This window comes from Monopterus albus, unplaced genomic scaffold (genome assembly GCF_001952655.1).
Source record: "Monopterus albus unplaced genomic scaffold, M_albus_1.0 scaffold8.1, whole genome shotgun sequence".
Lineage (NCBI taxonomy): Eukaryota > Metazoa > Chordata > Actinopteri > Synbranchiformes > Synbranchidae > Monopterus > Monopterus albus.
The window spans coordinates 3635307-3648740 of record NW_018127888.1 but is presented as its reverse complement, the minus strand read 5'-3'; the positions used below and the strand labels follow the sequence as shown (position 1 = coordinate 3648740).

At 41.1% G+C, this 13434-nt stretch overlaps 1 protein-coding gene and 1 long non-coding RNA gene across 2 annotated transcripts; one reads left to right on the top strand and one right to left on the bottom strand.

Annotated features, from left to right (window-relative positions):
* Positions 1 to 54: 54 nt before the first annotated feature.
* On the bottom strand, positions 55 to 2333 carry LOC109952125 (uncharacterized). Its single transcript, XR_002273707.1, has 3 exons — positions 1781 to 2333; positions 1589 to 1634; positions 55 to 319 (listed from the first exon to the last, which is right to left on the bottom strand). It is a non-coding gene; the product is annotated as an uncharacterized LOC109952125 (long non-coding RNA).
* An 825-nt stretch (positions 2334 to 3158) lies between these two features.
* On the top strand, positions 3159 to 11284 carry LOC109952119 (tapasin-related protein-like). Its single transcript, XM_020587001.1, has 8 exons — positions 3159 to 4387; positions 7972 to 8133; positions 8208 to 8483; positions 8597 to 8926; positions 10117 to 10440; positions 10549 to 10629; positions 10970 to 10989; positions 11091 to 11284. The coding sequence occupies exons 1-8, from the start codon at positions 4342 to 4344 to the stop codon at positions 11103 to 11105; spliced, it is 1254 nt and encodes a 417-aa protein (XP_020442657.1). The 5' UTR covers positions 3159 to 4341; the 3' UTR covers positions 11106 to 11284.
* The last annotated feature ends 2150 nt before the right edge of the window (positions 11285 to 13434 follow it).

Here is a 13434-nt window from a genome sequence, read left to right as displayed (position 1 = left end):
TTAAGTTAAATATGAAACATTCAAAGAATAAAGATGGAACAGGACAGCATATATTGTATCATAAATTAACAATGTTTGTGCCGCTCTGCACTGAAACTGTAGCAATAAACTGTGTCCTCATGTTGCCAAAGAGTACTACTACATGAGCACAGTGCAAAGGGCCACTGAAGGACACCAGCTGCCTGGTTTGAAGGAACAGGAAGTGGCGTAATTGTACCTGAATGTCCTGGATTGACATAACGGAGCAGGGGAAGTTCATGTCTGAGTTGACCTTGACAATCACAGTGTCCACCCCATCTGGGAAGACATACTTGAAGTACTGAGAGAAAGGAGTCAGGAAGGTAGAGGGGATATGATTAGCATCATGTATTTGCTGAAGACATGAATAACTAAACAGATTTTATTTGTTTCCTATTTTCCTTCACTATATACTTACTATATGCATGAAGATGTGATGATTTCCACAACAAAAAACACAACATGATGACACAAATGCAGTTAAACTCAAGTACTCGGGGACCATCATGACTGACTTGATGGACTATAATGTTTATCTTAAAGGTGCTATAAAAGGCCAAAAAGAAAATTGAAGATTTCCTTTCTTCTCCTTTTCTCTTTTACTTGTCTTGAAAAGCAGAACTTGCAACTGCAAGAAAAGCTGTGTCATAAATTTCTCGTTCATCATAAATCAGAAATTCCCTCTATTCATACATCCTCTTTTTAAGACGTACTTTCCTCCGCTTCTCATTATCTGTACCCTCCCCTCCCACCTTCACCCTCTATTATGTTTCTGTGAACAAACTTCTGTTGTAAAGTAGCACTTAGGGGGAAATTTACTAAGCCCGTTGTGCATTATCATCAGGCACGGGGATTCATGTCTGTAAACACATACACCTGTACTGGCATATTTACCAAAACTGATGCTGTGTATGAGCAGAGCCACAGCTGTATTAATCTGAATCCACCTCTGCTTCGGATTCGCTGCCTGAAGGCTGTTGCGCGCGTGTGAACCGAGAAGAAGTACAGAAGAAGGTCTAAGTTTACAGTGACCAAACTTTATGCTCCTTCTTCACCACGACGGACCGGTACATCGACTGCATTACTGCAGAAGCTGCACCGATCCGCCTGTCAATCTCCCGTTCCATCCTTCCCTCACTCGTGAACAAGACCCCAAGATACTTAAACTCCTCCACTTGAGGCAGGAACTCTCCACCAACCTGAAGAGAACAAGCCACCCTTTTCCGACAGAACTGCTTCCTCAGTTGTTCAATTTCTGCTGCAATTCCCTCTGTCATGTGTGGTAAATCAGATGCTGAGAGTATTTGTAAAAATATCCATTCTCTCCTCTGATTTTTGCATCCCTGAACAGGAATACCTTGAAATAAATACTGCATGAGGCCAAATGCCCAAATTCCTGCAATGCCGCTTTTCTTCTGTTTTTACTGTGAAAAAACCCCACAGCGACTGCTTAGCAAATATAAACACAGGCAATTCCACTGTTTAGCGCCAGAAAACGAGCCGCAAAACCTTAGTAAATATCCCCCTTAGTGTCAAACACAAAGCTGTTGTATCATGGTATACTGTATACCTGAGGCTGAGATGGTGATGCAGTGAAGTTGAATTTCTTGTCTGTCCTGTAATCAAGGTGAAAACACCACATCAGACATACCAGCAAGCACCTGCTTTGTTACTATATAAAAAACAGTCTGACAGCATTAAGGTAAGATTTCAGGCAGCAATCATGCTGTGTGTTTGTGTGATTATATCAGCTATAACTCACTGCAGGGTGAAGCTTTCAACATGGCTGACCCTGAGCTGGTAGTTTGTACCCTGGCTAGACAGGGTTGACACATCCACAAAGAAATACTGGGTCTCGGAGGCGACCGGGGTTGGAGGCTGGTACAATGTGCGGCCCACATGGTTGTAAGGGTACTTCCTCTGGTAGCTGGAAAGAAGAAGACACACAGAGAGAGCCTCATAGAACAGAGAAGGCGTTTTTGCAACTGCAACTTGTATTACTGAAATTATATTAAAAAATGTATTAAGAGCTTGTTTCCACTGCAGTTTTTAACTGAATTCTCAGACTCTGTCTGACTTATTACTTTCCATCATTTACTTCAATGTTATGTGCTAATACAATGAAGGGTGGCCACGGGTCCCCTAATTAGGGGACCCTGGGGCTTGACACAACATGAAGGTATGCTACGCGAGTGGTGACAGCCGACCCCCAACAATGTATACATCAAATTTTTCAGCGAAACCTCAACTACAACGTCATATAAACCATTTTCCCACACAATAAACACAGCAAAAGCAATAAAGCACAAAAGAGCAACATCTGAAGTCCCCTAGGGAAGCAATGTGTTTTTGTCATATGTTGCTTTGATTTTGTTTGTTAAAAACCTAATGTTGAAGTAAATGATTGGTCTCATGGGAAAATAAAACACAACTTAATAATAAACCAGCACTTCATAAACAGTTGATTTCTACTAGCTCATAATGCGCAGTGCAAGGGCATACAATTCATATTTTGTCATATTTTACCGACTATAATCCATCAAAACACCGCTAGCCGCGGCTCAAAACAAAGGCCAGACTCCACACATTCCATACATACATCGGTCAAAACGCTCAGTAAAAGCATTACAGAGATACATAGGGCCCATAGAGTTAACCTCTAGGGTATTGTGACGATCCACGTCAGCCATTGGGGGTTCTGGTGGCAGCTGCATGATGCAGAGGTGCATCATGGGAGTTCAGTAAATAGTACAGAGAGCAGTTATAAAATTATAGTTAAAGTGTTCTTATGTGTTACCCCATTGTTGTTATGTGTTAGTGTTGCTGACTTATCTGACCATGTTTTACTAAGTTAATTGCTGTGCTGTGTTTTGGACCGTCAGTTTGGCTTGTATGTGTGAGACTGACCCTGGGGGAAGTGCCATTGTTTGGGTAAGAACATTACACACCGATCCATTTGTATGAAAATGGAGTCTCAAACAAATTACATTGAGTTGAAACAGCAACTTAAGCAATGCTCTATTAATTGTCCGACCCCCGGGGGTTAACAGAATATAATAGAGTTTCTGCTGACTGAAAACGAAACTTTCCTAGAAGAGTTAGCAACTGCTGAAGAAAGGGCAGACAAATTAAATTAAAGATACAATTAGATGAGATGCTACACAACACCAACAGGTGTGCAGCTGACCAAAGCAAGGTTGTGAAAGATTTGAAGGAAAAGGGACCAAAAGCCATGACAAGTAGAGAGGACCTCTCCAACTGTATTATACTCAAACAAAGTACACTGCACTATAGGGACACAGAGAAACTCAGACAGTTGTTTGTTTGCTTTAATGATTTGTTCATAGATTAACTTGTGAAAGTTTAAATCTGACAAATCAAACTAGGGCTGTTTGATAATCAAATCAGTTATTTTGAAATGCAGAAGAAGGCAAAGAAATGTGCAATACAGTGCCAGACTTTTACACCATAAACCACGTTGAGAATGCTCTTAATGTATGTTGAAATAAATATTTTCATAAAGATTAATGTCTCTACATTTTTATCTTCATCATATGTGGTTTCAGTAGCAGCAGTATGGCAGTGGAATAGTGAGCTAAGCAAGGGATGTTCATATAGCACATTTCAGTCATGCAGCATACAATTTGAGCAATGGGGGGGGGCGTAGAGCTTTATGTCTAGCAATGGCCCTATCTGTAGTGTAATCTAAGTGCTGAAGTGCATCCAGTTTTTCAGCTCTGTGTGTGTCTGTTTGATCAAGGTCAGGGCACAGATCAGACAATAGGAGTACGCCCATGTATTCCCTGAATTCGCATAAAGTGCTTTCTGCAGGGTGATATAAAGGTGTGCCTGTATTTATTTGTGCTTTAGAAAAAATAAATATAGCCACACCTGCAGGGAACTGCAGAGAAGGAGGTAACATTTTATTTCTCTGATTCAGTGCTTTATTTTACTAGCACCGCTTCCTCTCTTCATTCACAAACTACAGCGCTCATTATAATTTACTTCAAATTTAATTTATTTGTTTAAAAAGCGCTCTACAACACTCAAAGGTGCTCAAAGTGCTTCACAACAAAACATATAAAAATAAAAGGAGAACATGTTAAGACGCATAAACTAACAAAATAGAAAACAAGTTAAAATTACACAAATTTAAAACCACTATACTACACTACAGTGGTGGAAGAAGTATCACGTGACAGGAGGAGCTGCAGGCAAAGCAAGTTTTTTGTCCTGTGAAATGAAAGTGAACGTGCACCTTCTTCAGCTGCACAGCTCAGAGTGGAACTCTTGCTACAAAGGGATTTCTACCAATGTATCATCATGGGTTTAATCTTAAAGATGCTTATTTACTTGTGCCTATGTGCAGGTAAGTCACTGACTGCAGCTTTGTTACAGATTGTGGCATTTTTGGAGCTAACAAGTAGGACAAGAAGTACTTTGATTGTTTACTTAATTAATGACAGAAATACCAGTACAAATACTCTGTTACAAGTAGAGGTCCTGCATTCAAAATGATTTTTAAATACAACAGTATTAGCATCAAGATGTCTTGTCTTACACATCTGGTTTCAAAAGTTATCAAATAAATTAGGTGGAGTAAAAAAGTACCGTATTTGACTAAAATATAGAGTCAAACATGCAAGTTGAAGTATAAAGAGGCAGAAAATGAAAATACTCTAGTAAGGTAGAGATAACTCAAAATTGTACTTATATGGCTGAGCTTTGGAAACCCAAGCTGTGCGGTCCTCATATGAGGACGCAGGGACTCTAGAGGTTAAAGTTCCACTCCAGAGAAATGTCAATATTTACTGTATATTTGAATATAATAACATTTTCCCCTCATTTGAATTCCAGGACCATGAATATTCAAATATATGTAAATGTGCCAACCGCCATTTTCCCCACATAGCATGTTGTGCCGGGAAGTTTGATTCTTAAGTTTTATCTTGGTATATTTACGGGTTGCTAGTCAGAATGAATCAAACTTTCGAATTTTTCAGTATCCAGTGCAGGTCAGGCAGGCTGTGTGCTGACTGACTATCAACTATCAAGTGGAAGTAAAGCACTGTTTTATCTTCCCATTGGTATAGGCTTTGTTTAGCTGACTGTTTACAACATCATTGAATGTTTTTTGTCTGAATTGGTTTTTATTTGTCTTGCTTTGTTTTTTTGAGTGAATAAGCTGTAGCTCACCAACACATTTATAGCCTATATTGTGCAACAGTAGCTGATCATATTTAATTTTATGTTATAACAGACCATATAAGGTTATAAAATATTCATCGATTATATAAAAAACAGTGCATATGCTATGGGTTTAGTATTGAATGGTGTCTATAGCAATTACATATAGCTAATGTTATGATAATCCCAGAGGGTAAACAACAGAACAGGCCTTTGTTGTCATGTCATATATGATTTGCTGTTAATACTCCAGCAGTGGTACGTGTCTCATACTGTCTTGTAACATTTGATAGTATGTCAGTATCTCTTTATTTTTGCTCACTGATTGATCCAAAACATAATCTAGTAACAGAGAATCTGGAGATTGGCGTTTATATTAGAGGCTAAGATAACTGTTAGCAGTGAGCCAAATGTAGCTTAGCTGTTAAATACTGGCTACACATTGTAACTACAGATTCTATGACAATAGGCACATTCCTCTAAGGCTATCACTATTAGATAACATCTCACGTATGCACAACACTGAGACTTTTTCTGCACCCACCTGCTGTGTGGGCCTTACATACATTAGCTGTCAAGTAGAAATAGTGATGAGAACACAGTCTGATCCCAAATAACCAGTTTTTCTTCAGCTATTCAAAAGGAGCCAGTGGGGCCATAGCTTAGAGGGCTGCAAATATACTCTGTGATTACAATGTGTAACCTACGTTCTATTTTGTATAGGCTTTGCCCTCTAAGGCTATCACTACTGGTATAAAGCTGAAGCAGGATGTAGACTGTGCCCCACTGGGTCCATCCAGAGCCCACAAGCACAAATACATACACTACTGTTGTATGACATTGGAGCAATGTTATGAACCGTAACAGCCCAGTGATGAACAGAGTACAAAAAACTCCAGCATATATACTCCCTTCCTGTGCCAGCAAGGCCAGGAAGAATGTGAAAATTAAAAAAAAACAGCCAGTCTGGTAAAAATACACCGAACACACACCCATGGCTGTGAGCATTGTGATGATGGTGGCTCACTGAAAACAGTTCAGTGATTAATAGAGTAGAGGAACAACAGAGGGGAGTAGAGGTCTTCACAGGTCCAAAACTTTAGGCCTGACCCAAAATAGGCCATGGAAAACAGATCTGAACCCGTTGTGCATAAATTAATTTTCAAAAAATAAAGACCCAACCCGAGGAGGACTCAAGCTCTGCCGGACCCAATCCAACTCTACCTGAAGATAATTAGACCCAATCCAAAAGGTGGCCCGCCTGAACAAACACAACCAAAGGCCACACTGATATGATATGATATGATATACAGGTGGTAGTGGTTAGTGCTGTTGCCTCACAGCAAGAAGGTTCTGGGTTCAGCCCCAGCAGACCCGATGCCTTATTGTGTGGAGTCTGCATGTTCTCCTTGTGCCTGCGTGGGTTCTCTCCGGGTACTCCAGCTTCTTTCCACAGTCCAAAGACATGCAGCTTAGGTTGACTGGTGACTTTAAATTGCCCCTATGAATTTGGGTGTGTGTGGTTAAACGTCATTCTAAGTTTCTACATGTCAGGGGAGTTTTCTGTCATGCAGGTGCAGAATGTACATGCTTGTCGGCCATTGGCTGTAGTCTGTGTGGTGGCCATTGGCTGTAGTCTGTGTGGTGTGCTCAAGTGTCACATTTCCAACCCAAGTGGCCAAAATAAAGGTTCAAAGGTTAAAAGATTTTTATTGTCAATTCACTATATGTGCAGGACATACAGAAAATCAAAATACCGTTTCTCTCAACCTGGTATTGAGTGCCATATCATTTAGGAAATGAAAGTAGAATAAAGTAGAAAAAAAATAGAATAAGAAACTGGAATAAAGTAATTAGGATAAAACTAAATGGTACAACCAATAGTCTACTGCTCAAAGAACCGTGAACAGTCAGTGACAGTAGTGCAAACAGAAGATTGTCAGGTGCATCACCAGGCTGTTGGTGATGAGGTGCATAATATCATATGAGATAGCATATGAGCCGACGTGAGATGATGCAGAGGTTGGCTTTTCATTGGTGATAAATGTTTTCACACTGGCCTGGTGTGTCTCTGACCTTAGGCAGAAAGCAGGTGAGAAAGCAGTCCCTGAAATAGCTGCTGAAGTGGTGTGTCACTTCAGAGAACCAAGTCCGTTCTGCCTGATAACGATCGAGTTATCCATGGCTAGCCTGAGCAATGTGGTGTGTATGTAGGAAACAGTTACAGATGAGTCAACAAAGACACGTAAACTTTATAGGAAGCAATTGCCCTATAGTGCAAAGCTGAGTTATAGCACAATACACACAACACCCTCAAACTGTATGAGCCATTTCAGCATCCTTGGTGACTCGGCAGTGGACCTCAAAAGAAGTGGGTTGTCCAAGGACTCATGGGGCTCCACTGCTGGCCTGGAAGAACGTCACAATTCTGACTGTTCACCATTAGCGACTGAGATTCCTTCACACCACCGGGGTGGAGCATCTTCGCAGCCTTACACAGCCAACCCACAAACTCTCCGCCACTGTGACAGTAAAGGCATTTGCTCTCTTGTCTCCTTGGCAAGAAGGGGTGTGGAACCGACACAATGCACGTTGCCTGGACAGTGAGGGCCAAAACGCTGTAGTAATTAAATTACTTAATTCGTCGGAATTTCCAGCGAGGCACGGCTAACAGCCATACATTACTGTAACACTTTGCTCATGCTGTACTACAGTAGAGTATGTTTAATGTTAGCTGACTGTACTGATTAATTTTGTGTCTCGTAGGTGTCCTGTGTGTCCATGAGATGTCAGAGCTGCCCTGCCAGTTCACTGAAGAGCACGTGTTTCTGAACAAGACTAATCACACATACAGAGAGGCCACGTTGCAGTTTGGTCAAAAAGGAGATGCTCCCATTAACCCACATGCCATCACTTTCCTGGTCACTGGTAAGACATGCTCAGTTAACAGACTGTGGACTATTCTGTTCTTTTCTATTCTGTTGTATTCTCTTTTGTTCTAGCATCCAAGTTGGACCTGCGGCGCTATGTAAAGGGGGTGGAGGCAGACGAGTTGGAGCGTGAGCTGCGTAGGTACAGTACAGAGGGCATCCATGTCCGCTGGCCTGTCCAGGGGGCTCAGGAGTACAACCACTGGTTCAGCTACACCCTGAAACACAGCAAGGGCAGGTTCACTGTCACTGGCTTCCTCAGACACCCAACTGACCAGCCCCTCTCAGGACAGCAGGACTACCGCAGCTGGCCTGCTATCGGGGACAGGGACATACTCACAACAACAGGTCACCCGCTGTCTTTAATAATCTGGAACTCTAAAGTTGATATAAGCTCTATATCACAGTCTAACCAAAGTGTTTCTCTGTCTGATATTTCTCTGTTTGTCATGTTTCTGTAGTTGTCATGGTCATCAAAACAGAAACTCCATCAGTGAAAGCAGGCCTGGGCTCCCAGCAAAAGCTCCACTGCCAGTTTGCTGTTGACCACAAGGGGCCAAACCTCACTGTGGAGTGGCACCGGCATCATCGGGGAGAGAGAACCAGACTCTTCAGCCATAACAGCCTCTCAGGGCAGAAACAGCGAACTGGGGTTGGGCTGATGAGCCTGGCAGGCGGGGATGCCTCCTATACAGTCCCCTTCACCAAGATGACCAGCGAGGGGACGTACATTTGTTCAGTGTCAGTGAGTCCACTGTTTGCCCTCCTGGATATGAAATTGCATGTCGAAGGTGAGCAAGAGTCACATAGGTGATGTGGATCAGGGCACACTTGGGCTGTTGCAAATATCAATTTTTGGCCTTTGGAGCTTCAGTAGTAATAATTTCCTAACAGGGACCTGCCCTCATTTAGTGTGAATATGATAGTAAGTTCAAGGAACTCTTCACATGTCCCCTCGGGTGGACTGCTTGTGTTTGAGTTTCTAACTGAATAAACAATTTCACAAAACAGAGAAAAATATATATGTGAAAACTATGAAATAATATTTCAAATGTTGTTATTCATGCGTTTATATATGTAAACAGATTCTAACACTGTTCCATGCAATGTAAAATAACTGAACCTCACTCCTTACTCTTCAGCCTCTCTCTCTACTCCTCAATCCTGTCACTGAATCCTCACTCCCTCATTCCTGTCATTCCTCATTCAGCCACTAACTCTTGACTTCTCATCCCCTTCCTACTGCCCCCTGTTGACCTGTATATTATTTAATGAACATATTCTACCAAAAATATTGCCTGCGGTTGTCCAAACACTATTTTAGATGGAATTCAGCTGTAAAGTCTAGTTTACTGACTTCAGTTCACCAGATCTATTTTGTTTGTACTGGTTTTGGTTTAGCTGATGGAGGTTGAATTTATGAACTATAGTGGAACCAGCCACCAGGGGGCGATCGACTCACACTGGCTTCACTTCTGGGAGTTATCATGTCGTCCATCTTTTATACAGTCAATTGTGAAGACACACATCAGTTGCTACAAACCCCACACCATTTGTCCAATGAACAAAATGCACCCAAGCTTTAGTCCAGTATATGTGTTGTTATGGAGAAAAGTCCTTAACCTTAGTTAGATTTGTTTGCGAATGATTGCTTGATTGACTGAGACCAGAGTTATGACTGTAATAGGTTTATTTCCCCCCCCCTCCTCAGAACCTCCCCTTGTCTCCATCAACGTTGAACAAGTTCTCTCGCTGCAGGAGGGTGAGGAGAAGAAGGTTGTTTGTGATGCGAAGTTCTACTACCCTCTGGATGTGGACATAGACTGGTATGAGCAGAACCCAACAGAAAAGGGTCAGGTGAGACACATCCACCTGCAATCACACAGAGAGAACAACTCCAACAAAACCTACTTTACCTCAGCATTCTTCTACCTCAACAGAGTTATGACTGTAATAGGTTTATTTTCCTCCCCCTCCTCAGAACCTCCCCATGTCTCCATCAACGTTGAACGTGTTCTCTCGTTGCAGGAGGGTGAGGAGAAGAAGGTTGTTTGTGATGCGAAGTTCTACTACCCTCTGGATGTGGACATAGACTGGTATGAGCAGAACCCAACAGAAAAGGGTGAGGTGAGACACATCCACCTGCAACCACACAGAGAGAACAACTCCAACAAAACCTACTTTACCTCAGCATTCTTCTACCTCAAGGCTTCACTCAATGAGTCAGGAAAACAGTTTACATGCTTCGTCTCCCACCAGTCACTGAGAGTGCCCATCAAAAAGAGCTTCATTCTGAATGTGCAAGGTGAGTGCAGGGTGCTAGTTTCACAGCAGTACTTTGACTCACCACACGGGGGCGGCAGAGGAGCATCTCTGACATCTCACTTCTGTCCTGTCTGTTTTCTCCTCTCAGGGCCAAGCAGCCTGAAATTCATCCTCACTGTCAGCACGGCTGTGGTCACAATGTTCATCTTGCTTTACTACCTGCACACAGGTGGGTGTGGAGATCCTGATATACACAGAATGATTAAAGGATGTGATGATATGACAACGTACAGTACTGCTGAAGTGTGAGGAGTTAGTCCACGCTTTTATCTTAACAAGGAAAAGATTCATTACATTCTAATTAAACACACTAAATCATTAGGAATATTGAAGAATGTATAAAAGGAGCTAAACAGAGATGTCACTCTCACTACTACAGTCACATCAGGTAGAAAGCAGGCAAATTACAGGCAATGCTAAATCATCAATAACCACCATTTTCATATCCGTTTAACACATTAACATGCTCAACAGAGTAACTCTTTACTTATTGTTTATTTTCCCCACAGCAAGAAAGAAATCAGTGCAGGTAAGAGGATTTGAAAACAAAGGTTTTGCTCAGTTTATCTCAAACCAATATGTAATCTGTTTGTCTGTTTGTCTGTGTGTGTGTGTGTGTGTTCTGAGCAGAAGAAACTATACTGAGCACCTCAGTGGCCAGAACAAAACAAAAACACCAGCAGAGGGAGACTGGCTGCCTCAGAACATCTCAGACATATGATTTTTGTTAGTTTCAGAAAGTGAAGCTGGGTTTCTATGAAGCACTATGGTACAACCTCTGTTGTTTTTAAACATGCTATATAAATTTTGATTGGTTGATTCTGTGAAGCAATGTGTTTTTGTCATATGTTGCTTTGATTTTGTTTGTTAAAAACCTAATGTTGAAGTAAATGATTGGTCTCGTGGGAAAATAGAACACAACTTAATACTAAGCCAGCACTTCATAAACAGTTGATTTCTACTAGCTCATAATGCAGCAATCACATTTTATAGGTTCTTTGTTGAGTTTTTCATTGCTACACCTTTAATCTTTTCCTGTTAAGTTAATATAAATATCTTGTTAATTCAAGGTTAATTCATCCTTAGAATGTCTGGTTTTAAATTTGAGACGAGCTGTTTGACTTGAGGTCTTTTGACTAGAAATGAGGAGTTGATCGACTGAATTGCTGAGAGTTCAATCACCTCTTCAGAGAAGATGAACTAGCATATTAGTAGACTTCCCAGCATGCACTGTTTCCAAGGTAAAACTCTTAAAGAGATTTTTCTTTGTCTAGTTTGAAGAACCCATTTATGGTGGAAGCTTTTTGTGTGTATTAAATACATGTTAAGCTGTGGTTGTGCTATGGAGCAACACTTTAACGAGTGAGTCCTGTTTTGTTTGCATGCACATGCACACATGCAAGCGCAAAAGCAACAGGACACATCATTGCTGCAGGTGTCACACAGTGACCTGCGGGTCACAGGGCTTCATTAATGCACAATGACTCAAAGCATTGCTCCAACAAAAGCAGTGAAGAAGAAGACGGCTAACGATCATAGATGTTAACTAGTCATGATTTCAAAATGTTTAAAAATCAGCTTTGTAAATGTTTTATGAGGACGTAAATGCATTCAGCAGGTTTGGTAGACTTCAAGGATACACACACTTTGTTTTGGTTAGAAACGAAGTGTAACTAGAACTTTTTTATTTATTAGAAAACTCCACAGGGCGCCTCTGACGAAAGCACGTTCATAAAATATATTGTAATAATTTTATTACACAATTTGAAACTTTGCCATATTATTAACATGTGAGTGAATAGAGTGTTGTTGGAGTCAGAAAACTGCCTGCTTGTCTGAAATGTCCTTTAGCCTGTTTCCATTTCTCAGCAGACTGCAGCCCATGTTGATAAGTGAAACTTAATTGATAAAAAAAAAAGCCAAAGCCCTTCACTTCTATTCACAATTGCAACGAAATCAAATTTCTTTTAGCATAAAAAGATACTTAAATTTAAGTGCGCTCCAGAGGTGTCTAACTAAAAGTAGACCCCACATGCAGCACAGAAACAGGTGAGCACACACCTGGAGCGACTATATAGTACATTATTTGATACAATATGAAGAATTCAGGGTATTCTCAGCTGGTATGACCAAACACATTCTCACTAGGATGCTGCTTTTTTAACTTTTGTAATGCTCAGGGCTGTTTGATTGCACTGTAAATATATACACACTGTGACTGTAGCAGTAAGCTCAACATATCACAGGAGGCTGTAGATGACCTTCCTTCTCTGTGTCCTCCTTGCTGTTTAAAAATGCATTTATTCCTTACATGTGTGTATGCTTTGTGTTTTGTTTAGAAATGTGCTAACAATGTTATGCACTTAGTAAACAGTGTTAAAGGGTGTAACTTTGGTGGGAACAGGATCACCATGAACTCATTCCCCTGCCCTTTGCCCTCCAGTTAAATGGTTGTGGATTTTTATGTTAATTTCGTCTTTGGTTTTTACTATGATAAATAAGATAAAATAGACTCTAACCACCCTTTGTCAGGAAAAGAAAACCCTGTAAGGGTCTTCTTCTCCCTCTGTGCCACTGTTTGTGCCTGCTATGTTGATCAGTGTGTCACTGTGTGGGTCCAATTCTGCTGTGTCCACTCAGACTGTAATTTAAACTCTGTGAAAATTTCATGTCAAGAACAGGGAATAGCCCATAAATGTTTGTGTGTGCACCAAACCACTGGCCACACACTTGACCTGCTGCATATACTGTATAATGAAGATCCGTGCAGAGGCAGTGGAAAATTCTGTGTTTTGAGACTGCATGTGTCTTGCTTTAATCTGTCTGTGGCTTCAACTCTCCTACTTTCTCTCCCATCATCCTTTTCCTTTTTTTTCCTCACCACAGATACTTTTATTTCTTCCTTATGGTTTATTCCTCTGTTTCTGCCTCTTGACTGCATAGGTCAGAGCTAAGAGAGCAGCGTTCCTATAAT

Excerpts from the sequence above, each read along its gene's own strand:
- LOC109952119 (XM_020587001.1), top strand. The coding sequence starts at position 4,342 with ATGGGTTTAATCTTAAAGATGCTTATTTACTTGTGCCTATGTGCAG. Across the intron at positions 8,134-8,207 it reads CATCACTTTCCTGGTCACTG|CATCCAAGTTGGACCTGCGG; the intron begins GTAAGACATGCT and ends CTTTTGTTCTAG. Across the intron at positions 8,927-10,116 it reads TATGAAATTGCATGTCGAAG|AACCTCCCCATGTCTCCATC; the intron begins GTGAGCAAGAGT and ends CCCCCTCCTCAG.